The sequence below is a fragment of the Grampus griseus genome, assembly GCF_964374135.1.
Source record: "Grampus griseus genome assembly, chromosome: 20".
Taxonomy (NCBI): domain Eukaryota; kingdom Metazoa; phylum Chordata; class Mammalia; order Artiodactyla; family Delphinidae; genus Grampus; species Grampus griseus.
In genome coordinates this window covers 6,903,699-6,930,786 of record NC_139014.1, presented here as the reverse complement: position 1 = coordinate 6,930,786, position 27,088 = coordinate 6,903,699, and the positions used below count along the sequence as shown (strand labels likewise).

General features: G+C 52.3%; 2 protein-coding genes across 4 annotated transcripts in view; one reads left to right on the top strand and one right to left on the bottom strand.

Annotated features, from left to right (window-relative positions):
• The first annotated feature begins 12 nt into the window (after positions 1 to 12).
• Positions 13 to 20,956, top strand: GGA3 (golgi associated, gamma adaptin ear containing, ARF binding protein 3). 3 transcript variants are annotated; one of them, XM_082679680.1, is made up of 18 exons: positions 13 to 78; positions 5,937 to 6,021; positions 6,151 to 6,226; positions 7,609 to 7,707; positions 8,418 to 8,541; positions 8,761 to 8,864; positions 8,999 to 9,079; positions 9,564 to 9,701; positions 10,284 to 10,365; positions 10,463 to 10,579; positions 10,888 to 11,127; positions 11,512 to 11,582; positions 11,868 to 12,163; positions 12,376 to 12,599; positions 12,899 to 13,068; positions 13,199 to 13,309; positions 15,357 to 15,452; positions 20,832 to 20,956. In XM_082679680.1, the coding sequence occupies exons 1-17, from the start codon at positions 39 to 41 to the stop codon at positions 15,447 to 15,449; spliced, it is 2,151 nt and encodes a 716-aa protein (XP_082535806.1). In that variant the 5' UTR covers positions 13 to 38; the 3' UTR covers positions 15,450 to 15,452; positions 20,832 to 20,956. The 3 variants fall into 3 exon arrangements, with proteins under 3 accessions (XP_082535806.1, XP_082535805.1, XP_082535804.1); XM_082679679.1 differs by lacking the exons at positions 15,357 to 15,452; positions 20,832 to 20,956 and adding an exon at positions 13,550 to 15,336 and having other exon boundaries at positions 8,999 to 9,070; XM_082679678.1 differs by lacking the exons at positions 15,357 to 15,452; positions 20,832 to 20,956 and adding an exon at positions 13,550 to 15,336.
• The window catches only part of NUP85 (nucleoporin 85), a 27,982-nt gene continuing 16,422 nt past the window's right edge, over positions 15,529 to 27,088 (bottom strand). Inside the window, exons 11-19 of the mRNA XM_082679681.1 lie at positions 26,814 to 26,920; positions 19,854 to 19,937; positions 19,632 to 19,697; positions 19,291 to 19,442; positions 18,426 to 18,543; positions 18,221 to 18,321; positions 16,705 to 16,856; positions 16,276 to 16,377; positions 15,529 to 15,894 (exon numbers count right to left, since the gene is read on the bottom strand). Coding sequence (XP_082535807.1) covers positions 15,793 to 15,894; positions 16,276 to 16,377; positions 16,705 to 16,856; positions 18,221 to 18,321; positions 18,426 to 18,543; positions 19,291 to 19,442; positions 19,632 to 19,697; positions 19,854 to 19,937; positions 26,814 to 26,920 — 984 coding nt within the window. The 3' untranslated portion in view covers positions 15,529 to 15,792. The remainder of the gene's footprint in view (positions 15,895 to 16,275; positions 16,378 to 16,704; positions 16,857 to 18,220; positions 18,322 to 18,425; positions 18,544 to 19,290; positions 19,443 to 19,631; positions 19,698 to 19,853; positions 19,938 to 26,813; positions 26,921 to 27,088) is intronic.

Here is a 27,088-nt window from a genome sequence, read left to right as displayed (position 1 = left end):
AGGTTTGAGGCCGCTGGGCCGGCCCTGGCGGCTGCAATATGGCGGAGGCGGAAGGGGAGAGTCTGGAGTCCTGGCTCAGTGAGTAGTCGCGGCGGATTCTGTTTGCTCTCGAGCCGCGGAGCCGCACCGCCCCACCCGCACCTCTCCGCCGCGTCCCCGGGCCCCGCGGTGGCGCCGCCAGGCAGCCCGCGCCTGGCCTCGCCCGCGCCGCGAGCGTCTCGCGATCACGCCCCTTCCCCAGCAGGACGTCCCGGCCCCTGCTCCCCGTGCTACTGCGCCTTTTCCCGCTCCCGCGAGCAGCGGCGTGAGCTCGGGTCCTGTCCCGTCCCCGCGGGCTCCGGGAAAGCGACAGCCAAGTGCTTCGGGCTGGCATGCATCGGCGCTTGGGGGAGACTGTAGTGGGGCCGCGCGCGGCTGATTCCGGGCCCCCTGCGCCTCCCTGACGAAGGGAAAAGCTCCGGATTTGGGCTGAAACTCCGGGAGCGGTGGGTGTCGCTGAGCATACACACATAGCTTCAGAATTGTGACCATGTATTCGGGAAGTGACCGCTTCGGGCCGGCTGAATGTTTGAAGTGAGAGTAATCCAAAGTGAGACAGAGAGAACAGAGCTCTACCTTCTTCCTGCAGTGACCAAAGCGTGGTGAAAGCTATGTTGAGGGGGTGGGGGCGGCTGCTCCCCTCCCCCACCACCGCACGTCTTCGCGAGTCATTCGCTGGTAACCTACTCAGAGCAAAGCTGAGGGGCACAGCATTGATGGTGTAGTTATAGCGGCCTATTGCTATGACTGCTAATTCATACTGCTCTTAAGGAGATACGGGTTAACCTTAGCAGGTAGTATTTGGTTGAAGCGTTAATACGTTGATTTAACTATGGACTAGAGGAGACCCCTAGAGGCCTCTTTAAGTGAAGACAAATTGGACAGGGTGATAAGACGGGCAAGATGCCTAGATACTGCCTTGTGCAGTATCTGTTATTTACTAGAGCCTGCAGGCTCTTGGAGGTGATGCGTGTTTCCTCCAATTGCCTGACTTTTCTTAATAAGAAACCCTGTTCAGGTGGTTGAACTTAAGTTAAGTTTGCAAAACCTGCAGTTGCAGGCAGGTCACAAAGCCTTCCGTATATATGGAACTGTCCTCCAAGGAGCTCAGTGCTCCAAAGACGTTCATTTAATTCATTTATCAAGTATCCCAGCAAAGTAGGTACTTCTGTCACAATTTCACAAAAAGAGGGCACCGTCTCATCAATTCACTTGCCCAGAGCCACCCAACTGGATATAATCACACTGGAATTGGTTCCATTCATAGATATTAATGGGGACATTGGAGTAATTTAAATGATCTAAGCTGAGTTTAATAGGCTAGGTTTAGCGTTAGTTTGAAAGAGCAGACTGACCTGTTTCTGAGAGAGAGTGGAGATGGTGATGGGGGACAGGGATGGTATCTGTAGAGACTAGAGCTGAGACTGGCCTTTGACCCCTTCCTGTAACTTAGAGTGACACTTGGGGCAGTGGTAAGATTTCTTCCATTCTTACCCTCTGTCCACTTTCCTGGTTTTTATGACTTAATGGTGTGAACTGTACCAATTGAACAAACCAGTGCTTGGAGTTCAGCACCATCTTAGTCTATGTCCTTGTCACTCCGTGGTTTGCTGGAATTTTTTTTTTTAAGATTTATTAATTATTTTATTTTTGGCTGTGTTGGGTCTTAGTTGTGGCACGCGGGCTCTAGTTGAGACGCGTGAGCTCAGTAGTTGTGGCATGTGGGGTTGGTTGCCCCGCGGCATATGGGATCTTAGTTCCTTGACCAGCAATCTAAACTGCGTCCCCTGCATTGTAAGGCAGATTCTTTACCACTGGACCACCAGGAAAGTCCCAGTTTGCTGGAATTATTACAGAAGCCTCTGCTGGGCCCACTGTCTCAGGCCTCTCCCCTCCCCATATCAGTCCATTCTGCATTCTGCTCCCAGAGAGCACTTCTGTTTAGTTAAGTCATTCTGCTGCTTCCTCTTTGTGGCTTCCTGATATTCTTCCTTACTTTGGTCAGTTGGATGTTCTTGTCCCACCAACACACATTCCTCTCCTTATCTGAAAGCCCTGTTCCCCTTTGCTCCACTACATGCTGTAAAATGCACCCCAGAATCTCCTTCCCCGTAAACCACCTCTTGATCTCAGCCTTCTCCAAAGTCCTGCGTTACAGCAGCTGATCAGCGTCTAGTGACTACCTGCTATGTGTGTGAGGTGTGATGAAAATTAAGAAGTTCAAACAATCTTTGCCTTCAGTTTGAAGAAAGTGATGCTGGAGTGGATACAGCATTTTTAAGTAAAAAGATAAAAGCAAGAGCCATAAATGCTAAAATTCAGACAGTTTCTCTGGGAAATTGGGAATAAGTGGAATGGAAGATGGTTCTCCCAGTGGGGAGATTGCAGTCGAGCTAGGCCCTAAGGAATGGGAAAATTGGCAAAGAAAACACCAGACAGTGATGTGGAGGGAGCAGACCACGTCTGGGGTATGCAGTAACAGCTGTTTGGCTGGTTCAAGCAGGGGGTTCCTGTGGGAGTGTGGTGGGAGAGAAAGCTGGGAAGTTAGAAGTTAGAACCAGATTCCGGACCAGCTTGAATTCCAGCCCAAGAAGTTTACGTGTCTACAGTTAGGAGGTCCCCATTCCAACTGTACCTGGTAAAATTAGTGTTTTGTGAAGGTTCATGTTGGTGTTTTTACAAAGGATGGGTTGGAGCAGAAGTTCTGGAAGCAGGTGAGAAGTAAGGAGGTTGGGGAAGGAATAAGAAAAGAAGTGAGAGTTTTAAAAAGACATTGAGGGGACTTCCCTGGCGGTCCAGTGGTTAGGACTTGGTACTCTCACTGCTGAGGGCCCGGGTTCGATCCCTGGTGAGAGAACTATTGTAAGATCCCACAAGCTGTGTGACATGCGCCCCCCACCCCCAGAAAAAAATCGAGAAGGAAGGGATTGTGACTGACTGATGAAAATGGGTGAGGAGAGGGAAGGAGTGTTCAAACCTGGGTGCCTGGGGGTGGGGCAAAAGGAGCTTTTGAATGGTGGCAGCATTTATAGAAACAGGGAAGTCAGGAAGTAGAAGTGATGGGTTTGTTTTTAGACTCGTTTCTGCACCAAATTAGCACCTAAAATTACACCCTGTCTTGTTTTTTGCTCTGGTGATTTCTCATGTGTTGCACCAGAAGAGCGTGACATCCTCAAGGGTAGGATCCGAATCTTGTACTTTTACTGTAGTCCCTCCAGGGCCTACCACGCTGTGTACTTAGTTTTCTATGGCTGCTTAACAAAGACCTGGTGATTGACTAAGTCTCCCTCGATTCCAGACCACAGCACTGCAGGCTGACTCTTGACTCCCTTTCCATCTGTGTCCTTGCCTCTGCTTATTTCTACGTCATTTGCTACATAGAACTTGTCATCACTGGACTATCTGAGCCGTGTTGGGAAGGCGTAGCCAATGCTGCTGTTTCCATCCCTACTTGACCAACGGTCCACGACAGTCAAGGCTAGAGATGGAACTAAGTTGAAAATGAGAGCAGGAAACATAGAGGCAAAGACACAGACTAGAATAAGGCTTTCAACGGAGCCTCAAAAATAGAAACCTTGAATCAGAGTAGAGCCCAGAGGGGCAGTTCTAGAAGGCAGGACCTGAGAGGAGGCTCTGGTGTCACCTCCGTGCCAGGTGAAGGAGAGTGTTGAGGGGGTGACAGTTGTGAGTCTGCTGGCGAGGCAGTGGGCAGATGGCGCGATTGAGTCGCCCAGAATCATCCCCAGAGGTTCTTCCGGTTCCCGTGGGTGACTGAGGTCTGCTGTCTGAGCTGGCTGGAGAGTCAGAGGATATACTCAGAAGTGGGACCAACCATGGCTGAAACCAGGGCTTTTTGTGCTCATGTGTAGGCAGAGAGCTCCCTGCGGGTTTGCAGTAAAAAGATCTGTCAAGGGGAAAGGGAGTGGGATTCTAGAGATGTTGAACATAAGTGAAAAGTAAGTGGGAGCGTTCTTGGGAGGAGAAATGCTACAGGAGTTACGGGCAGCCCCGGGCAGAGTACACTGTTTGGTGAATGCCCGTGTGTGGGGAGGGGCTGTCCACATTGTACACTGTATCTGTAAGATGCTTTTCTAGTTGCAAACAGTGGAAGCGACTGGGCTTCTTTTTCTTATATCACGAGGCATGCGACTGTCCCCAAAATGATGAGAGTGACAGGTGTAGGTATGGCTCCTCAGACCACCTTTTAGTATCCTACAGCCTCTTAACGTCATGAGAACTTTAAGCATCTCAAATGATAGGGATTAGTAACAAAGCCATGCCGATACCTGAGAAAATTTCAGACACCTGGTGGGAGAGACTCAGGGCTTTTCTGGAGGGTAACAGCTAGTAGGTCACTGTGGCAATAAATGGCCACTCTTGATAGAATTAACCTCCCTTCCCTTCAAGCGTGACATTTTGAAGGGCCTGCTAATTCTCTTCTCAGGATTGAGGACTGACATCTCGTTTTTCCTCCAAATATGATCCTAAACCATCAGAATTTTCTTGCAACCAGAGCAGAAACGCTGCCACGCACGCGCAGCGCTGGGCGCTGCAGGTGTTCCCTCTGCTGCCAGCTGGCGTCTGCTGATTCTTGTGACTCCTATTGGAGGGGTAGGGGGTGGCTAGGAGTCCCTGTTAGGATTTGGTCGTGGAGCTAGTGACTTATAATGTTAGGGGAAAAGGAAGTTAAGAAAACAGTCACGAAGAATCAGAATTTAGGAACATCTAACAACACCCCTTGTTGGGAAGGGCTTTTTACAGGCTCTCACTCTGCTTTTGGCCCCTGTGGAAATCTGCAGGAGGAGGCTGGTACTTAAAAAAGGATCCACGCCTTCAGTCTTCCTTTTGTCTTCCGAACCTGAAGCCCTAAATTTAGCAAACAGCTTGAGAGTGCTTTCTAGAAGAGGCCAACTCCAAGATCTGAATCAGAGATGGGAACACATTTAACCACCCTCAGCTGGGGCCATCCTCTATAAGCACAGGTTCTGGGGATAACAGAGAAGAGAGGACCCACACCAAGTATTAGGAGACTTGGCATTTAGCTCTTGGAATTTAAACCCTCAGTGACCCTCTGAGAACTCTTCAACGCTTGTCTTTGTCCTTGATCATGGAAGACCCTTTAAACTTAAGGGTGGGGACTTCCCTGGTGGCGCAGTGGTTAAGAATCCGCCTGCCAATGCAGGGGACAAGGGTTCGAGCCCTGGTCCGGGAAGATCCCACATGCCACGGAGCAGCTAAGCCCGTGCGCCACAACTACTGAGCCTGTGCTCTAGAGCTCTCGTGCCACAACTACTGAAGCCCACACACCTAGAGCCCGTGCTCCGCAACAAGAGAAGCCACCGCAGTGAGAAGCTCGTGCACCGCAACGAAGAGTAGCCCCCGCTCGCCGCAACTAGAGAAAGCCCACGCGCAGCAACGAAGACCCAACGCAGCCAAAAATAAATAAACAAATAATAATAAACTTAAGGGTGCTGGGACTTCCGTGGTGGTCCAGTGGTCGGGGGAATTAAGATCCCACATGCTGCATAGTGCAGCCAAAAACAAAAACCAAACAACAAAACAAAACTTAAGGGTGCAGATTACTCAAGCTCAGGTTCTGTTTCTGCAACCCCAGGGACAGATAGCACAGTGATTGGTGCTCAGAGGGGTTCAGTAAATGTTGCTAGCTTGCCTTAAAATGAGAGGCTTAGGATTTGTTTTCTCTTTCGTTTGTGACTTTCAAAATATTGGACAGAAAGTGGTATTTGTATTTGATTTGCTTTCTGACTGAACTATTGAGTCTTTTCTCCTAGAGAAGAAATTTCTTCACATCAGTGCCTAAAAAGCGTGAGGAAAACCTTCCATACTGTCCTCCTTACTCTTTATAACAACTGTACTCTTCTTTCTTTTGTTCCAAGATAAAGCCACGAATCCTTCCAACCGCCAGGAGGACTGGGAATACATAATTGGCTTTTGTGATCAGATCAACAAAGAGCTTGAAGGGTGAGTCTCAAAGCTGTTAGGGGGCAGGTAAGAGGTAGTTGACTGGAAAAGTAAAAAACTGTGGCCAAGGAGGGCTAGCCAGATGGCCTCGGGTCAGTGTCCTGAAAGTGTGGTCTGCTTGTCTCCCAGGCCACAGATCGCCGTCCGACTGCTGGCCCATAAGATCCAGTCTCCGCAGGAATGGGAGGCAGTCCAGGCCCTGACGGTAGGTTCTTCGTGCTGACGGAGGATCTTCATGAGCCCAGGCCTTTCCCCGTGAGCCCGCTGGGATCTCTCGGGGGGTCAGGGCTCACACCCTCAGCCAGCTGAACACCCTCGATACAAACTAGACATACCTGGACCTTGCTCAGTCAGCTGTGCCACAAGTGTGTGTGCCCCTGTGCCAGGCACTGAGCTTCACGGATGGCTGAAGCGTGGCCACAAGGTCTAGTGGGAAAAGCAGAGTGGCTGAGGGAGAGAACGAGGGGCAGGGGCCCTGGGCTGTGGGTGAGGCTCAGAGAGGGCTTCTTGAAGAGAGGCTGACAGAGCTGTCTTGCCAGGTAAGAGTTGGCCAAGTGTGATTCATCCTGTAGCTAAAAATAATGCCGGTTACTAGTGAAGGCATCACACCAACAGGCAGATCCTAGCGTTTATTCAGACTAAGGGGGGTCAGGACGTGGAGCCGTGTGCGGCACGCGGGCGCCTCCCGGGCTCTCCCCTAAGCCAGGGGGCCCAGGTTCTCTCCTGACTTGGTTCAGCTCCTGGAAAACCGGGAGAGGGGGACACGGTCGTGGAAAAGGCACTTAGCCCACGCACATGGCTCTGCTGTGTCCTCCGGAGAGCAATGGCCTTAGAACAGTGGTTCTTGACTGGGGGCAGTTTTGTCCCCCAGGGTACATTGGGCAATGTCTGGAGACACTTTTGGTTGTCACAGGTCAGGAGGTGCTACTGGCATCTAGTGGGTAGAGGCCAGGGGTGCTGCTGAGGACAGGCTTCTACAACAAGTGACCGGCCCAAAATGTCAGCAGTGGTGCAGTTGAAAAACCCCGCTTTACAAGGACAGAAGCCAGGGAAGGGGGCAGCACTGGGGTGGTCTGCTCCTTGGAGGAAAACTCAAGGCAGGTCCTATGGGCCCCAGAAGGAAAATAGATGGGGGCCGGGGGAGGGGAAGTAGTGTACCATCTACAATGAAGAAAACAGAATTTAACAGAATTCTCTCCCACCTCCCCAAAACGTTGATCAGCTTATGGAAAGAACCCTGGACCCTGAGAGAGGCGTGTGCTCTCTGGGTCTCCGTCTCCTCACCTGTAAAACACAAGGGCAGAATCTGCAGGCAGGCACCTTCCAGGACTGACACTCGATCTGTCTTGGTATCTGGGTCTCAGGGTTTTTTACTTTAGTTCCTGTTGAGCTTCCCCAGGAGAGGTTTACAGTTTGAGGGGCTCTTTAGTCAGTAATCCTGGTGCGCTGATGTCCCCTGGGGCAGTGCACGCCTCTTTTCCTGGTTAGCTCCTTCCTCGGGTGAGTATTTATTCAGCGCTCCCTCTGTGTGGGGTCTGGCCGAGTGCCAGGTCCCAGGCCTGAGCGCCGCGCCTTTGTGTGGTCCAGGTGCTGGAGGCCTGCATGAAGAACTGTGGGAGGAGATTTCATAACGAAGTGGGAAAGTTCCGGTTTTTGAATGAGTTGATCAAAGTCGTCTCTCCAAAGGTAAGTCAGTGGCAGTTTCCTCGTTTCTAGGAACTTCTTTCGTACCCCGCCCCATCTTACTGCCTTTCACTGCACAGACCAGCATCTCCATGGATCTGAGATTCCCTGGGTCCTGTCCTCAGAGAGCTAGGCTCTGACAGTAGCAGGATGTCCAGACAGGGCTCCCAGTCTAAACGTGACAGGTGGTGTGGCAGCAGCTGTGCGCATGTCAGGGGAGGGCCTGTGTAGCGTTGGACCCTGGGCTTCTAGTGACAGCAGTCACTCTTCCTCGCCTGCCTCACGTGGACACGAGCAGCTGGCCTCCCTCATCACCGGGCTTCCATCGCACACTAGTGTTGCCTAAGCTCTGGGCACCCACTTACGGCAGAGGGAACAATTCTTCATAGCAAAGAGGTTCTCATTAACTCCTCTGAGGGAAAGTGCAGTTCTGTTTCTGGCAGACTGTGTGTGGAAACGCCGTGAGGAGCTCCCAGCCCCCGGCCTGACTACCGTCTATACGCCGGATGGATACGGCCGTGTGCGGGCCGTGTGCAGGCCGTCTCCTGCCCTCCCCTCCCAGTACTGTCGCACTCACGCCTCACACCTGCGGGTTTGGAGGAAGCTTGAGGACTGTACCCAACTAGCAACCATTACACTGCCGTGAAGAGAGCGCTCCCTCTGTCTCTGCCTCCAGACTGCGCTAAGTTTTCCCATTTCCTTTTGCCTCTTAGTACCTGGGGGACAGGGTGTCTGAGAAAGTGAAGACCAAGGTTATTGAGCTGCTTTATAGCTGGACGTTGGCGCTGCCGGAAGAATCCAAGATCAAGGATGCCTACCACATGTTGAAGAGACAGGGTATGCGCCTGCCTTCCCTCAGCCTCAAAGCAGCCCTGAAGGCTGGCCAAGGCCAGGAAGAATGAGGGGTGTCCGCCTAAGACAGCGGGAGGGGCTGGGCTGTGAGGGAATGAGGGGGCTGCGGCCCGCAGGCCTGGTCCCAGGGAGCGCCCCCTTGCTGCATGAGGAGGGGAAAGAGCGCGGCCCAGCCTGCGCGAACGCTGCCCCGTCCCATTTCAGGCATTGTGCAGTCGGACCCGCTGATCCCTATGGACAGGACACTGATCCCCTCTCCGCCACCTCGTCCCAAAAACCCTGTTTTTGATGATGAGGAGAAGTCCAAGGTAAAGTGCATTCCAGCCTGCAGCGTCCTCAGATGAGGTGTGGGCTTGCTCAGTGCTGTGGGGAGCTCCGGTCCTGTGTTCTCCCCACGTGGGGAGTTGCCTGTTCCTCTACCTCTGATACCCTCCTCTTCCAGCTTTTAGCCAAGTTGTTGAAAAGCAAAAACCCAGATGACCTGCAGGAGGCCAACAAGCTCATCAAGTCCATGGTGAAGGAAGTGAGTGGGTCCCGAGCCTTGGGGTGGAGGATCCCGTGGCCACAGAGCAGAGGTCCCTTCCCCTGGTGCTGCGCCTGTCGTTTGCCCTGTCCCCAGCCCTCACCTGGAAGGAGGAGCATGGGAGCTTCTGGGGGAGAATGGGATAGAGGAGCACGAGTAGCTGGGGCCAAGTTTGGGGGTAGGGAGGACTGTTGCTTTAAAAGAAAAACTGTAAATTGGGTCTGAGGCCAGTGGTTCCCAAGAATCATGCATTGAGGGCAGAAATAGAGACACAGACGTAGAGAACAAACGTATGGACACCAAGGGGGAAAAGTGGCCCGGGGGGGGCGGTGAAAAAAAAAAGAATCATGCACTGAAACGAGCTTCCGTGGGAATGGCCTCTGCTCTCGTGTTCTCTGGGAAGGTGTGAGCCTTGCCTGTCGGGATTCTGGGGGGCAGTGGGACGGGTCCAGTTGAGCTCTTTCTCCTGGATCCTCTGATGCAGGATGAGGCGCGGATCCAGAAGGTGACCAAGCGTCTGCACACTTTAGAGGAGGTTAATAACAACGTCAAGCTGCTCGGCGAGATGCTGCTTCATTACAGCAAAGAGGATTCTTCAGAGGCAGATAAAGAGCTCATGAAGGTAGGCCCCGCTCTGGGAGGGCCAGGCTCCGGGGAAGGGAGCCAGCCTTCGCCGAGTCCCAGCCCTAAGACGCTGCTACACACCTGGTGTTCCCTCACCTCTTAACCGGCACAGCAGCCAGGTAGAGGGGAGTGCGTCCCCATTTTGCACACGAGCCATGGCTGACTTGCGCAGGGTGCGCGCGCTCCACGGACCCCTACGTCTACGCGACTCTGCAGACCTGCTCCGGGGCGCGCCCTTGCTCCACCTCGCTTTCTGCCTCGGGGACATCTGGGCAGAGAGGCCAGCCCTGTGCCCCTGATGCTCACCTCAGCCCTCGGTCACATAGATACTCTGAATTCTGAGACATGTGCCAGCCTGGGAGGCAGGAAGGGACATACTGTCCTGGTGACTTCTCCGCCTGAACAGGCGTCTTGGGTGACACAGAGTGGTGGAGGCAGGTGGCAAGATGTGTGCTCCGAGCCCAGCTCTGCCGGTAACTGACCGTGGTACCAGGGGAGCCCGCGGCTGGGCGTGAACGCTGAGTTAGATGCTCTCCAAGAACCCTGCCAGCTCCAGTTTTTCTGCCTGGGTCTCTTCTAGGAGCTGTTTGATCGGTGTGAGAGCAAGAGGCGGACGTTATTCAAACTAGCCAGCGAGACAGAGGACAACGACAGCAGTTTAGGTGAGTGAAGAGGGATTGACAAAGATGAGCTGGGAGTCGGGATGTGTGAGGTGGGACGCCGTCACGGCCAGGAGTAAGAAGTCTCTCTCCATTCTAGGGGACATCCTGCAGGCCAGTGACAACCTCTCCCGGGTCATCAACTCTTATAAAACAGTCGTTGAAGGGCAGGTCATCAATGGTGAGGTGGTCACCTCAGCCATTCCTGACTCTGAAGGTAAAGTGTTCTGGTTCCCCACTCCCGACCCCTCTGGACCAGCCCCGGTCCCCACCACCAGGCCACGGTGCAGGTTGACCAGTGTGTCATCCCACAGGGCCCAAGGGGCTTCTCAGCCACTCCAAGCGGTCCCCCTTGGAGGTCTGTACAGGGTCTCCCCTGCTTGCCTTCTCCGCTGGCTTTTCAGCCTTCACCTGGCACAGGTGCTCTGGGATTAGGCCAGAGGCTGTGTCAGGGTTCCCCCTCCCTCTGTGCAGCCACTCGTGTGGCCCCTGATTATTCCTGTCCCCTTCCCTTCGTCCATCCAGGAAACCACCGTTCCAGTAACCAAGGCACTCTCATTGACCTTGCCGAGCTGGATGCGCCGAGCAGCTTGTCCCCAGTGCTGGCCCCTGTACCCCGCCCCTCGGGCATCCCTATCCTCCCTCCGCCCCCCCAGGCCTTGGGACCCGGGCGCAGCCACTCGTCCAGCCAGGCTGAGGCCCCACCGGGACCCAGCAGCACAGGCCACACCCTCAGCCTGCTGGACGAGGAGCTGCTCTGCTTGGGTGCGTCCTGGGGGCTGGAAAGGGCTTCTGGTGGGGCCGGTAGGGAAGCTAGGCACGTGGGAGCGGGAGGTCTGAGGGGCCCGTGTGCTTAGCGAGGGTGGCGGAGGAGGCTTCCACTGTAGGCAGAGAGCCAAGTGCAGTGTCCCTCAGGGGGAGCAGAGCGGACCCAGTGTCTCGCTCTGCTCTCCTCTCCCCGGGAGGTGCCCCCTCAACGTAAGGACTGAAGTGGATCCGCTCCCCTCTGGAGGCTGCCTGGGGGACACCTCTCCACCCTGTCACCCACGGATGCCCCGCTGGTCACGTGACCCTACCTCGGTTGAGGTGGGGCTGGGACTGCCCAAGCCCAGAGCCTCTTCTCACCGCAGTCGTCTTCTCTGTTCTCAGGTCTCACCGACCCAGCCCCCTGTGCTCCTCCCAGAGAGTCAGCTGGAAACAGCCAGTGGCCCCTGTTCCAGGTAGGGGCACAGGTGACATGACTGCAGGGCTGACAGCCTTCACTTCCTACTGTCCTCCCCCTCCCCACTAGTCCTCAGCTGCAGTTGTCTGCTGTCTTGACCCCTTAGGGCACCACGCCGGATACGGCGCTTTCCCTGCCCTGTCCTTGGAGGACAGGGGCTGCTCGTCCAGAAGGGCTGCAGTAGGGCCCCCAGTAAAGGGGTGGGGGGTGGAGAGCCCAGATCCCCCGCCGCTCGCAGGGCCCTTCGCGCCCTCTGCTCACTCACGCTTTCCGTTCCCCACAGAACGAACAGTCGAACCTGGACTTCTTCAGCCCCAAACCTGGAACTGGTGCCTGTAGCCTCTCAGATGGGCCTCTCCTGCAGCCCTCAGCAGCCCCCGCAGGCAACTCCCAGGCCCCCGTGGTCCCAGCCAGCGTTCCAGCCCCCCCGGCCGGCTCCTTCTCATTTTCCACCGGCCTGGCCCCAGCTTCGGCCCCCAAGGCTGAGCCTGCGGCCCCCGCGCACCATGGTTCAGCTTTGGGCGACAGCACCGTGCGCCAGCTGGACGCCCTTGATCAGCTTCTAGAAGAGGCCAAAGCGTAATGAGTGGGAGAGGGGCTGGTGGGGAGGGCAGGCCCGGGCGTGGCAGAGCCAGAGGCAGCTCCAGAGGGGTCATGAGTGTTCCCTCTCAGTCTGGAATCTGGAAGCTAGGGAGGGGAAGAACCGGCTCTAGCCTGGCGGCCTTAGTGAGGGGCAGCCCAGCAGCTCTGCCTGGTCTCTGACGTGCCCTGTTCTCCTTCCTGCCTCCCAGGACCTCAGGCCTGGTGAAACCCGTCTCCTCTGGCTTCTTCGCTGGCGCTGCCACCTCCCCTCTGCTGCCCACCAGCACCTCAGCTAGACCTCTCCTCCCCTTCTCCACGGCGCCCGGCAGCCCTCTCTTCCAGCCACCTGCCTTCCAGTCCCAGGGCAGCCCCGTGCAGGGGCCCGAGCTCTCCCTGACCAGTGTCCATGTCCCCCTGGAGTCTATCAAGCCTAGTAGGTGTTCACGGAGGCTTGGGGTGAGAGGGGAGGTGGGGCTCACAACTTACAGTGTTGTCGGGGACACGACAGGGGTGGCAGGGTACAGGCTCTCCAGGCCGGGGTCCCTTAGAGCCGCACGTGGCCCACCTGACCGCTGTCTCAGCCTGTGCTTGTTCCCACCATGCACTCTCGGGAGGTCCTGCAGAAGTGGAGCCTCTGTCACAGGGCCGCCGCGCCCTCCCGCTTGGCTGTGGTGTCTGCTGGCTGTCTTCAGCCTTCCTCTCCTTCCACACTCACGCGCCCCCTTCTTACAGGCAGCGCCCTTCCTGTGACAGCCTATGATAAAAATGGCTTCCGCATCCTCTTCCATTTTGCCAAGGAGTGTCCTCCAGGACGGCCTGACGTGCTGGTGGTGGTGGTGTCCATGCTGAATACGGCTCCCTTGCCTATCAAGAGCATCGTGCTGCAGGCTGCAGTGCCCAAGGTACCCCCGGCTTCCTGGAGCCTCAAGAGGCAGAATTCACCTGTATCTTGCACCCACTGCGTCCAATCCCAGTTCCATCTCAGGGGCACCTGCAGTCTCTTCAAAGGAGCTTCTCTCTCTCTCTCTTTAGTCAATGAAAGTGAAGTTGCAGCCACCCTCTGGGACAGAACTCTCCCCGTTTAGCCCCATCCAGCCACCTGCAGCCATCACCCAGGTCATGCTGCTGGCCAATCCACTGAAGGTGAGCTAGAACTGGGGATCCCAGCCTAAAGCCCTGGCTGCCCCAGGTTAGGGCTCGGGAATATCACCTCCCAACCTGGAGTGTCGTGATACCACAGCCATTAACATGCGTCCCTTCTCCACCCTGGTTCAGTGGCTGAGTGAGGACGAGGTGGTAGGAGCAGGGCCTGTCCCACAGCACAGACAGGGCCCCAAGGGTATCACAGAAGAGAGCGTCTCACACGCTGCCCCTCTGCCGCAGGAGAAGGCGAGGCTTCGGTACAGGCTGACCTTCGCCTTGGGGGAGCAGCTGAGCACGGAGGTGGGGGAGGTGGACCAGTTCCCCCCTGTGGAGCAGTGGGGGAGCCTGTGACCCCAGAGGACACTGTCATCTGCACTTTGGAGCCCAGGCAGGCTGCCCTGAGACGGGAGGCTCTCCAGGTCCAGTCCTTCTTCACGTCCTGACTGCAGTGCTTAAGAGCTGTGATGTGGAACAGGGGGCCTGGGTATTGCTTCCAGGAGCCGAGCAGCTGCTGTGATGATCTCTCCTCCTCTGGCCCCCTAAAAGGACCTGTTTTTATCTACCTGTGTGACTTGAAGTGGCCACGTGCATCAGGGGTGGGGAGTGGCCCCAGACTCTGCACCCCTGCCCTGGGAACATGGACCCAGGGCTGGAGTAGGTTTTTCCCCTGTGTTGGCGTCCTTTGATGCCACAGAGGGGGAGGTCTCCAAAGACAGACTCAGGGCCCTCCCTCAAGGACCACGTCCTCACAGCCCCAGAGGTCTCAGCTCCCCGTTGCTGCTCCGTGCTTCCCCTTGGCAGGCTCCTGCTCCCATCTCCAGGGAGGTGGGCAAAGCCCAATGGTCCTGAACGGCCCTGGGCCCAGAGTAAGGAGTTGGTATGCTGCCAGATCTCCAACCCTGCCCTCCATGGGCAGCGTCATCCTGGAGTGGCCACTGGATAATGAGTTGTGTGCTTGTCCCTGGTGGTGGCAGGCTGTGTCCTATGGACATCGCAGCAGGATGAGGAACTCAACTCAAGCTATTAGAAACAGTAGAACTTGGCCTCATGGCAGCCTAAACTGCAGATAGGAAGGAAAGATGGAAGAGAACCAGTGTTTTCCTCTGGAAGCAGGTCCTCAGCACTTTCTGGGAGAAGTGTGCCTCCTGCTACGGGAGCAGGCCATCCTACTCACTCACTACCTCTTGCTCCGCATGAAATAAACTGCTGTCCTGCCCTTCACGCCTCTGAAGGGGAGGACGACTCCCAGCGCCCTGTGTCCTCCTGCTTCAGCCTCCCCTGCCTCCCACCAGATGGCCTGTGGTGTGGCACGTGACTGATTGGGAACAGGAGGCCTCAGGGTCAGGCACGTTGCACTAGTTCTATGTCCATACCTGCTGCCCAGAAACCCTGTCCCCAGCCGCCCAGGGGCACTGTCAGCAAGATGTTGGGTCTGGAGGTGGTGAGATTAGGGGCCTTGCTTGAATCGAGTCACCAGACCCTATTGCTTCAACAGTGCTCAGCCCAAGCTTCTCCACCCACTGGATGGAACTGGGCCGGGGACTCTAGGCCTCATGGGGCAACAGCAGAGTGAGAACCACCAGCTGGGGAAAGAGCGCACAGCTCACCTGAGCTCAGCTGGATAGGCTCAGAGCCATCTCTGGGGAAAGGTGGCACAAACCATGTTCCCTGACCCCTCCCTGCTCCTTGCCAGGCTTCCTCCCTCCATCAACATAGAGGTCATCTCCCCTTCCCTCCCACTGTTGGCAAGCAGGTTTCACTGCTTCACTAGGACAGTCAAAAGTGAATCAATTTCACTACTTAAGGAATAAATCCAAGAGCTTTCCAGAGACGGGCTGCTGCAGCCCTGGGAAGGTCTGTGGGACTACAACATGGAAATGTACCTTTATAAGCTTCAGACTTTAAAATTATTTATGAGTGTTACTTGTTACTATTGAGGTCACTGCTTCGTGACAAAAAACTCTACTGGATATTATCAACTGCTGCCCTTGTTCTGCTGCATGTCAAATAAACCATTTTCACCCCATTTGGAATCCTCCTAATACAGACACCAATCGCCCCAGTGTGGGGGAAGGTGCCACTTACGAATTCCAAATGTAGACAGGTGGATATGCTGGCATCACCTGAGGGCTGCTGCTGAAAGGTAAGGTTCCTAGACCGTTTTCTTTTTTAAAGAAGATAACTGGAAAGTTAACAGATGATTGTGAGGTGAAGCCAAATTTCAGAAGCACAAGTAAACCGCTGAATGCTCTTGTTCAAGTTTCTGCTTTCAAGCAGGAGGGCACTGCACTCACCGTAACTTCTGGGGGTGGCTTTTTCTCGAAGACAGCTACCTCAGGTTTACAGTGGTGGTAGATAAAAACTCCCTAGATGTAAGAACTGTAAGTTCTATAAGAACTTGCCTTCTATTTGCAAAAGAAAACATTTATTCTTTTAAAAACGTATATACATTGCCTTACAAAGATAACATGTTGGAGCTGGCCTCAGGAACCTTCCAATGAGCCTTCTTTTATGATTGACCGGGCAAGATTCCGTGCAAGAGCAAGTCTCAGCATTTCCACCTTGGTGGTCTCTACGTCATCATCCTAAAAGCAAAGAGCCTGCATGAGGCACAGCAGGAAGTTTACCTTCTTTATAGTTCCCAAGACTCTCTAATCCAAAGGTAGATAAAAGGCATACAACATTCAGTAGTATCTTCCAGCAAGTTCTCAATATTAAAAGATGGAGCTGCATGCAAAGGACCACTGTGACTGACTGACAGGAAAGAAAAAACAGACGAGAACACTAGAATCACCCCATTTTCTCCTAAAATAAGTTGGCGTGTCACAGTTACAGGTTAAGAGGTATCTTAAGAGGCATGTGAGTTTGTAAGGGGCCAACATCTCGGGGTGGGGGTACACCTGAGCTAGAAGGAGCCTTTTCTCATCTCCATTGTGGTACCAACAAACTGGAAAAGCTCAGCTGACCTGGAGTTGCTGGGCATCAGGCTCTCCACGCACTGGTCTTCCTGAGGTCAAGTCCTCCAGACATCTCATCAGCTCGTATGTTTGCTCTGCTGAAAAAATCACCTAGGGGAGACACGCTGCTTAGCTTAGCTGCTCCCCAGCCAAAGCCTGCAGTGGTTTGGGCACGGGCTCAAGCCGAGACAGCCTTTCTCGTATCTCACTTGGAGAAGTGTGCTTTCTGTATGCAACCCTGGGAGGGTAGAGCAGCCCCCCATTCTCACTCCCAGCTCTTGTCAGGGTCCTGGGCTGAGCACTGTCAGTAGACAGATGCCACATTTCAAATTAAGTAGTTTTTCTTGTGTAGATATGGATATCCAGAGTGGGCGCTATAGGGGAATACACGCATGCATGCGCACACGCACAGAAAATCACTGTGGACTCAACCTGTACCTGTTTCTGTTCCAAAAGGGGCAAGGCATCTGTTAGTAGTGTCATCCAGAAAGTACGGGGGGCAATCTGGGACGTCATCAACGACAGGAGAAGAGAAGCAGCATCAACGAAACGCTTCTCCCCATATAACCGGTGGAACTCGCGGTACTTTCCTGTTGAGAGCAGAGCACACTAAGTCACCTCTGACCCTAAACAAAAGAGACCCCAGGCCAGCCTTTCCACAGAGCAAGGAAACTCTTCCAGAGTGGCCTCCAAGCTCACGGGCCAACAAGACCAAAAGGATTCAAAATACACGCTTAAAAGGGGTTCCAGGGCTTCCCTGGTGGTGCAGTGGTTGGGAGTCCACCTGCCGATGCAGGGGACATGGGTTCGTGCCCCGGTCTGGGAAGATCCCACATGCCGCGGAGCGGCTGGGCCCGTGAGCCATGGCCGCTGAGCCTGTGCGTCCGGAGCCTGTGCTCCGCAATGGGAGAGGCCACAACAGCGAGAGGCCCGCGTACTGCAAAAAAAAAAAGGGGTTCCAGAGAGCCAAACCTGGGAGAATATAAGCATCAATATAAATAAGAGTCATGAATTATATAACAGATTGAATAAAATAACCCATAAAGCCATTACTGATTTAAATGAAAGAATAAACGGGGACGAAGAGGAAGCCTGCCATACAGTGGAATGCCAACTATGAAACACAAGGACTGGCAGGTGAGAAAATCACCGGTAGTTACTAAAACTAGTGGGTCAAAGTTTGATGAGAAACAAGACATTTAAATAATCCCAAAGTATCCCTCCACAAATTGTTAAAGGGAAAATCTTTACACGTGACCAAGGTGAACTCCACCAATAAGGGGACGACACTGAGGACGACACATCACCTCAGTGGAATTCCTGCCCAAATATACAATCTGAGGCTGCTCATGGATAATCCCCAAGTGAGAACATTCTACAAGAGAGCTGCACTGACTCTTCAAAAATGTCAAGATTAAGGAAGCACCAAGAAAGGCAGAGGCACTAATGAGCCATGAAAACTAAATGCATGAACCGAGACAAAGTGAAGGACATTACTGGGACAACTGATGGAATCAGATACGGGTTAGATGAGAGTATTATATCAACGTTGAGCCTCCTGATTTTCATAACTGGTTATATAAGAGAATGTTCTTATTCTTAACAAATACGTGCTCAGGTATTTATGGAGAAAGTCTCCATATAAATCTCCAACTTATTTTCCGACTGTTCCCCAACAACCTGATTGAGAGAATAAAACAAATGAGGCAAAGTATACATAACTGGTGAATCTGGATAAAGTGCGTATGGGAGTTCCTTATTCTTTACACTACTTTCACAACTTCTAAGCTTGAAATTACCAGAAAATAAAACGTTACCAAGAAATATCCTTTGCAGAGACTGGCACACAGGGTTCTATGTGTTTTAGACTGGAGAAGCCTAGAACAGTCCCTCCAATCTCCATAACTGTCCACCTGTGCTGAAGGTCCAGGGGACAGAGCCCAGAGAGACTCACCCAGGAACGTCAGTCGATCACTGAGCATCATGGCTGGCCCCAGGTTGTCAATGAGATCCAAATCAGAAAAGCAGCCTCGCTCACAGTAATCCCTGAGGAACCTACAAGGCCCGGCCCAGAGGTCAGAGCAGCAGTCCCAGGCCCACCTCCTCAGCCTCCCAACTGCCCAGGCAGTACCCAGGAAGCACACACAGACTGAGTCCACCTGTCTGAGACGAGCGTGGCGAAGGCGGCATCTTTGGCTCGAATGCTCCAAGAGAGGGCGGAGCCCAGGCGATTGTTGCGGACAGCTTTCATGGCCAAGATCTTACAAATGCTGCGAACTTTGCAGGGAAAACAGTAAAGGTGAAACTTTCACCCTACAAATCACTCCATTCCTGAACCTGCTGGGATAGGAGCAGCTTCCCAGCTCCTCTGAGCTTTACACGGCTTCTCTGTGGGCTGCAAATACAGTCTGGCCTGCAGAACTAGGAACTTCGAGGTTTATAAATTGTCTCCTGGCAGGACTGGCTTTGTGAGTGGGTTTCATTTCAGGGGTGGTAAAAATCTTTGTATTGCTCCCCACAGGTCAGCGCCTCCATTATCTGTCCGCATGCTGAAAATGCTACCATCCTTTGGGTCTTGAATGCTATATGCTTTCAGAGACGGTCATAAACATGCAATGCCTCTGGGAAGAACAACAACTTAGGTTTTTATCATTTGACGCTGAGGGGGAGGAGAAGGGGCCACCATCAGCATTGTTCCCTCCCTGTGCTCTCCCTGAGCCACCTCCGGTCCTGCTTCCCCACCCAGCCAGCCTTAGCCAGCAACAGCAACCCACCTGGGACAAGTCACCTCGCACCTGCCCCAGCCTGACCTCTGGCGAATGCATGAAAGAGTGGATCAGGACCTTTATAACCAGGCAATGGGCTCGACTGCTTCTAGGTGCCAACGGATCCCTAGCTCTTTGTCCCTCCGCAATGACTTTCCTGTGTTTTGGTTTACCTCCTGGCACCCAGTGCCCAGACGCTCTCCAGGCTGGCTCACACGGCATGAGCATAGAGGGTACGCTGGGAGGACAGCCAACTCACCTTGCTCAGTCATCTGCCGCTGCTCGCAAACCCGCAGCACCTTGAGGGCTTTCTGCTCTGTGCTCAGAGGGATCCGCTCAATATGCAGCTCCAAGGAAACTCGGCCCAGCTCAGGGCAGTAGTCAAAGTAATCCACCCCCAGCTGCCACAGGCTGCACAGGTCCAAGGAGGACAGACGTGAGGGCCTGGGGCTTGGGAGTTAGCACCCAAGGCGGCTCCTCCCCCGGACCTTGTAGCCTTCAGGGAACCAGACGGGAGAGAACACAGTCCAAGCTCCACTGGCAGCAGCCGCCTGCTGAAGAGCACCCCGCTGCCACCCCACCCCCTTGGGGCCGTCCTACCTGTGATGAGCAAAGAGTCCTGAGGCGTATTCCAGCAAGAGGAACTCTCTCATGTTGGATCCAAAGCTGGAATAAAGCATAACATGGGACCAGGACTCTGGGCCTGCTCTATTCAGGGCCCCCTTCGGCAGCCCAGCCTCCCTTCTAGGCACTCGGTTCAACCCACCCTCAAGAGCCTGGATGGCGGCAAGAAGAGGGTTGGCATGGCCATGGCGTACTTACTAGAGGTTGTGCGACTGGAGGAGTTTGCAGTGATCCAGCAGGTCTGTCAGATGGGCCACAAACCACCAGTTGCTCAGGGCGATGCTACAGGTTCAGACACAAGGCCAGATTCAAAGTCAGGATGAGAGGGCATGGCCCACACGAGTGGAGCATAAGCAGGAACCCCACATGTCTTTTGCTTAAAAAGGATGGCAGGGACAGAGGCAAGCTGGAATCTGTCTGGAAGCACAGACTGAGAAGTTTCTGCCCACTAGGTGGGGACTAGTAACAGACACTGAGAAGGACATTCAACCCCCAAAGCAGCAGCCGATGATACATTTCAATGGAGAACGTCACACAGAAAATGAAAAAACATCCAGGAACCCAATTAGATATAGGAATTGCGGACACAGAATAACATATAAGAAAAGGACTGAAAGGGACTTCCCTGGCGGTCCAGTGGTTAAGACCCCGCACTTCCAAAGCAGGGGGCACGGGTCAATCCCTGGTCGGGGAACTATGATCCGCATGCCATGCCACGCGGCCGGTGGTGGGGGAAAGAATAAAAAAATAGAAAAGGACTGAAAGATTGGTGGGTTTTGATTCTTAATGAAACATGGAATTCAAAAGAACATTTTCTTTTGTACTGGAATTTGCTGTTAATTTTTCTGTTTCATAGTTTTGATTAGTGCACTTTATGAACACAACTATATATATTAGGATGTCACTTAAAAAACCATCTTGTGTTATCTATTAACTTTGTTATCTATTACTACTTTGTATAAAGAAATTATTTTTTGTTCGGTTACATGATTTGTAATTTGATTTTATTGGATATATAATCTGACACATAATGGAAAGTCAGAAGTCCTTCCCCAAACCACATTTTAATCGAAACCTAGAATCATCTGTAGCCCTTGTTAGAAATGACATTTCCTAAGGCCCTCTGAAGGTCTGATTAAATTTTTTTTTTATAATTTTTTTTTTTTTTTTTTGCAGTACGCGGGCCTCTCACTGTTGTGGCCTCTCCCGTTGCGGAGCACAGGCTCCGGACGCGCAGGCTCAGCGGCCATGGCTCACGGGCCCAGCCGCTCCGCGGCATGTGGGATCTTCCCGGACCGGGGCACGAACACGCGTCCCCTGCATCGGCAGGCGGACTCTCAACCACTGCGCCACCAGGGAAGCCCTGACTAAATTTTTTACATCACCAACTTTTGTAAACTCTCTAGCATCATTCTGTATAGAGTAGACTATGCACTTACTGTCAGTGTGCGTACATCATTTTGAGTTGTATTTTTCATTTGTTACTTGGTGTAGGCCTTCCTGTATCTGTATATAATGCCTGACTATTTTTTAAATCTTGGGAGAGGGAAAAGAAGCTTTAATGGTTCCTTTCTGTAAGGCAAGATCAACCCCAAGTAAAGTGGAGGGAGCAGACCAAGGCAATACACTGTCCCAGGCGTAATCATTCACTAAGGTAAACAGTTCTGCTTTCAGGATATCAAAAGAATGGGGATTGGTTTACACTGAATTACTGGATAAATGTTTAAAACTTTTGCCTTGATCTCAGGGATACGGATACTACGATACTTCATCTGCTCCAGAATTCCATCATTATGGAATGTCATTTGGCCTCCCTAAATTTCATATGTTAGATACATTCCAGCTTTACTAACAGCTATGCATATGTATCTGACATTCAAAAAACTAAGCCAATTCTCAAAAACGCTTGTATTTCTACTACCACCTTCGAACACTAAGCTCTGTAAGTGCATACATGCTATACAAAGCATCACGCTCCAGTGCGTTTTGTTGTTGCTGCTGGCTGTGCCTCTCCGCTCGAGGGATCTCAGTTCCCCGACCAGGGAGTGAACCCAGTGAAAGCCCCAGAACCCTGACCACTAGGCCAACAGGGAACCCCCTTTGCTCAAATTCTTACAGGGTGCTTCCTCGGTCCAGGATTGCCTTTAACGATGACTTTCGTAATTTTGTAATTCTGCTGCGTTCCTTCTTGATTTTGTCCTTTTCAGACAAGAGTCCCAATAAATCCGGTATCTCTTTATGACAGGCCCCTAAACAAACCCTGACTCGCTGGACGTTTGTTCCCTTAACTGTTCTAATTTCATCATAGGTCCTTTACGTATCAAGTTTTTTTTTACTTGGTTGTGCCAGGTCTCAGTTGCGGCATGCATGTAGGATCTAGTTCCCTGACCAGGAATCGAAGCTGGGCCCCCAGCACTGGCAGCGTGGAGTCTTAACCACTGCACCACCAGGGAAGTCCCGATAATTTAAAAGTTTAAAATACTGTTATTTCAATAACTAGAGAGCGATTTAACGAAGTGTGGCAACTGGACCTCACGGCTGCCCCTCAGTCGGTCACTTGCCTCTCTGTAGCCCTTTCATCTATAAAATGGAGTAATTGTACCTCTTGCCTACCTGGACTGTTTCAAGAAAAAAGTGGCAAAACAGACATAAACTGCTTTAAAAAGATTATTTTTGAACAGTATCTATATAAATAAAACAACAGTAAGCCTGAGCTTGAAGCTGACACTAACTTGTCCTCTACTTAAACTGCTTACCAACAGCTACACAGCTGTGTCCACAGGAAAGCACTGCAAACTGGTTCAAATCCAGTCCTGCTACTCAATGACTGACCACTTCACTTCTTTTAACTTCTGCTTCATTGTCAAAGTGAAGGAATTATAATGGTCAGTACAGTGATTTGAGATTCTGGAGCTATCTTCAGAGTTATGAAAAATTCAAATATAATAGATGAAATCAGAAATGACCAGTCCTAAGAATAAAATATCATATAAGGTGAGAAAGTGTAAACTGAGAAGATGTAAAAACAAGCTGCCTCCTCACATATAAAATCACGCACATCCCCCACCCCTCCTAGAATAAGTTCTATGTAGAAAAATTAGTCATGAGGGTTGTCTGAGCAGAGGGCTGAAGGATGAGAAGGAACCTGCCAGAGGAAGACAAGGGAAAGGAGCATTCCTGAAATAGAGGAAACAGCCAGTGTGAAGGCTCAGCGGTGGAAAGTAAGCTTGTCTCGTTCCCACTTCAGAATGAAGCCCGTGTGACTCAAACTTCAAGGCAGGTGGAGGCCAGCTCACTTAGGGCCTTGTGATGAGAAACCACTGGGACAGTAAACAGGAGAATGACGTGGTTTAAGTTGTTTTTTTTTTTTTGCAGTACGCGGGCCTCTCACTGTTGTGGCCTCTCCCGTTGTGGAGCACAGGCTCCGGACGCGCAGGCTCAGCGGCCATGGCTCACGGGCCCAGCCGCTCCGCGGCATGTGGGATCTTCCCAGACCGGGGAACGAACCCGTGTCCCCTGCATCGGCAGGCGGACTCTCAACCGCTGCGCCACCAGGGAAGCCCATGGTTTAAGTTTTAAAAGATTACTTAGGCTCTTCTGTGATGATGGACAATACAGAGACAGGTGATAGTGGGAAGCCAGCAACGGGCCACCTGTTAACAGTTCAGGGAAGGGCTTCCCCAGTGGCACAGTGGTTAGGAATCCATCTGCCAATGCAGGCTACATGGGTTCAATCCCTGGCCTGGGAAGATCCCACATGCCGCGTAACAACTAGGCCCGTGTGCCGCAACGAGTGAGCCTGCGCTCTAGAGCCCACGATCCACAACTACTGAGCCCGCGAGCCACAACTACTGAGCCCGCGTGCCACAACTACTGAAGCCTGTGCTCCACAACGAGAAGCCACTGCACCACAACCAAGAGTAGCCCCCGCTCGCCACATCTAGATGAAGCCCGCACACAGCAACGAAGACCCAATGCAGCCAAAAATAAATACATAAATAAATTTATTTAAAAAAAAACAGTTCAGGGTAACAGTGATGGTGCTGGGCCATGCCAGTGGCTGGGGAGGGAGCAAGAAGTAGCTGGTTGTGAGATATATGGCTGTTTTTCTAAAAAATAAATGTATTTACTTATTTATTTATTTTTGGCTGCGTTGGGTGTTCGTTGGGCTTTCTCTAGTTGTGGCCAGCGGGGGCTACTCCTCGTTGCGGTGCCAGCTTCTCATTGCGGTGGCTTCTCTTGTTGCAGAGCACAGACTCTAGGTGCGCGGGCTTCAGTAGTCGTGGCACGTGGGCTTGGTAGTTGTGGCTTGCGGGCTCTAGAGTGCAGGCAGAGGCGCATGGGCTTAGTTGCTCCACGGCATGTGGGATCTTCCCGGACCAGGGCTTGAACCCATGTCCCCTGCATTGGCAGGCGGATTCTTAACCACCGTGCCACCAGGGGAGCCCCAAGGTATGTTTTCAAGTTGAGCTAATAGGACTTACCAATAGACTGGTTAGTGCTTAAGAACTCAGTAAACCGTATGGACTTTGGTAAACGACCACTGAGGCCAAGAACTAATGAAAAGGCTTGAGTGACTGAGACTGGAAGAAGTGCTAAATGAAAACGGACACCAGGGTCTTGTGCAAGTCTGAACAACACAGGTTTTGGATGTTCACACACATATAAAATGGAGAATTCTGAATGCAGGCTCTAAATGGAACAAGTGAACAAGCTCACTGGTCAAAGATGTTCAGGGAAGACTTAAATTAGCTGCTCTGGGGTGGCCTCTGCTGGAAAAGGGAGAACTCTGGAGCCGGGAAGACCCGCGAAGGCCTATAGTGAAGGCCCTACCCTGGGTTAACAACTGTAACCCTCCAATGGACTGTTTGCCCTGCACTGGGGCTGCTGTCACCCCCTCATGCCAACCCCATGTCCTGCTTTTCTGGTGGCTCTGCAGCAACCACTGCCTCTGACCAGCCAAGATCTGGTGGCTGTGGACCTTCTTCTATGAATAGAGCGTAAGGGTCTGTACACACCGCTCTACCCTGAAGCCAAGGTAATGGGCTGGGCCAAAGGTCTGACAAGAAGATTCTAGATTAGGCAAACATTAAACTGGATCTCTTCTTAGTTTTTGAAGGAAGACCTATTTCCTTTTAGTTCGATACTTCTGGAGGACTTTAAGAGCACCAGGAAGATGCCATCTTGCCTAGCTCCCTGTGGAGTGTGTACCAGTTCCTGTTTTCCTTTTGCTGCACAGCAAGAACTAGCAGCTGCAAACCAGAGGGGAAGAAACGAACCCTTGGAGGATTCCCAACTTCTCCTTTCAGCTGTGGGGATAACAGGCAAACACGTGGCCCTTCAGCAGGGGCTGATGAACTGTGGCCTCCAAGGGCCTCTATGCTCTGCTTCAGGATCCCTCTCTGCCCCTTAGGGCCTGGCATAGTTGACATGGGGGTAATCAGGTGCCCCTACAGAAAGCTCCCTTCTAGCGCCTTGAGAAAGGATTCCCCTCATTCCCCTTTCACAGGGTAGTCAGGAACCCAGCTGACATCACACCCAAAGCAGCAAGGCTTTCCTATACCACCAGCCCACTGGCCCAACCCCAGACAGACACACCCCTCTTCCCTGGGAATCGAGCTTGGGCCTGACTGGTACAACACGTGAGAAAGCAGGTGTTCACGAGACCCCAGATCCAATCCTTCCCCATCCAAGAGGGCATTATGTCTAAAACTGTGCTACTCTCTGAAGGTACTTCAGCCCTTCTTCCAATTCGTGGATGAGGTCCCGGGATTTGCTTTTCAGTGCCTCTTTCAGAATAGGGTAGGAAGTAGCTTCCCGATCAGAAAAACCCAAACTCCTAGATTCACAGCTAACAGAAATACCTCAGATCCTTTCCTGCTTGCCGGAGCAAGAGACACCCAGACTGAGGGGCTGCAAGCCTTACCCTTCCTCAACTGGCATAAGAGTGATGCCGTTTTCTGTGGCGTTCATAAAAGCCACTCCTCTTCATTGGCATGTCCTTATCTTTTCCTTCTACTGCCACTGAAAAGAACAAGGTATTTTCCCTTTTTATTGTCCCTCCTCCTTGCTCTGTTCAAATCTGTTTTGATCTTAAAAATCCAGATGTGGCTTATGAAGGAAGCCCTGGAAGAAATAACCCACTGCTGTTTAGACAACATATTCAGGAATGCCTATTACTTCAAATTATAGGCAGAGTCCCTGACAAAGCCAAATAACGATGCGCGAGCGCCTCTGCGAGTTACTCTCACTAACCCTCCATGCAGATGCCACGCTGGCCGCCAGCCACCATCAGCTGAGTTCTGTAAGTCATCTTCCAGCTCCACTAAAGTCCCTATTTCACAGGTTTGTGCAAAAAATACTGACACAAAGCCCCTTTTCCTTTCTCCAAATCTAACGTCATTTTCCTGAAGCCCTGGCTTGCTTTCGGCCAAACAGCAAGAGTAAGGTAGGGGGTAAGACCTTCCCACCGCCCAGATCTACTAACAAAGATCCAGTCGAAGTCGGTGAATCCGATACGCGAGCAAGGCCATCTGCTCCAGTTCCCAACCTTCTCCCTTCTCCAAGTCTTTGGTGCAACACCTACTTTTCTGGGCTGGACAAGAAGAGAGGGTACATTCTTTCTGACTTACTACACATGGGAATTTCTGGAAAGCTTTACCTTGGATTCAGTTTCACATTCCCTTTCCTGCCTTGCTGAAGGTTCGGGGAAAGGTCTGGGGAGAGGGCTGATACAGAATCCCTGCTCTGAACAGACCCAGCCGGGAGCCCAACGGTGTGGTGGCTCCTGGCTCACCAGAGTGAGACTGTTGAGAAGTCCCTTAAGGTGGCTGCATGTCCATCAGGTTCCAAGAAATAAGTCTGCTGGCTGTTTCCGGATTTTAAATATCAAAGTAATTTCCTGCAACCTTATTTTAAGTAAACATCCCTGAAATGCAAACTGTTATAGACACGTTAGCCCTCCAGCCTCAGGAAGGCCCCCAAGCTTGTCCAGAGAGAAGCCACTGTCTACCTAATGTGGCAAGAAGGTTAAGACACCAACAAGAAGGAACAGGACATCCTAGAAAAGGATGGCAGTGCTGGCTGCACAACACTGTGAATGCACTTAACTGAACTGAACACCTAAGAGGGTTAGAATGGTGATGGTGCAGGTCCTACCTGCACTCCTTGATCACTTGGTGGATGTCAAACTCGAAGGCTGCCATCAAAATGTTGTCCAGGGGTTCTGGGCTGCTCTCACCTCCCAGAAACAGGTCAAGGCTGGACTGTGGAAAGGTGGTGACCCATTCAGTCGCCAGATGGAAGCAGAGACCCAGGGGGGGCAGGCAGCGCTGCTGCATAGGGAACACTGGAGCAGGGTGATGGGGTCCTTCAAGAAGGGGCCAGAGGAAAGGTCCTGCCTGTTCTCCAGGGAGGTTCAACTCAATGAGGCC

What these genes read in the sequence shown, in the direction of transcription:
- GGA3 (XM_082679678.1), top strand. Translation starts at nt 39, where the DNA reads ATGGCGGAGGCGGAAGGGGAGAGTCTGGAGTCCTGGCTCA. An exon ending in GAGTCTGGAGTCCTGGCTCA is followed by an intron (nt 79 to 5,936) that starts GTGAGTAGTCGC and finishes TTTTGTTCCAAG; the next exon opens with ATAAAGCCACGAATCCTTCC. An exon ending in CTTCTAGAAGAGGCCAAAGC is followed by an intron (nt 12,164 to 12,375) that starts GTAATGAGTGGG and finishes CCTGCCTCCCAG; the next exon opens with GACCTCAGGCCTGGTGAAAC.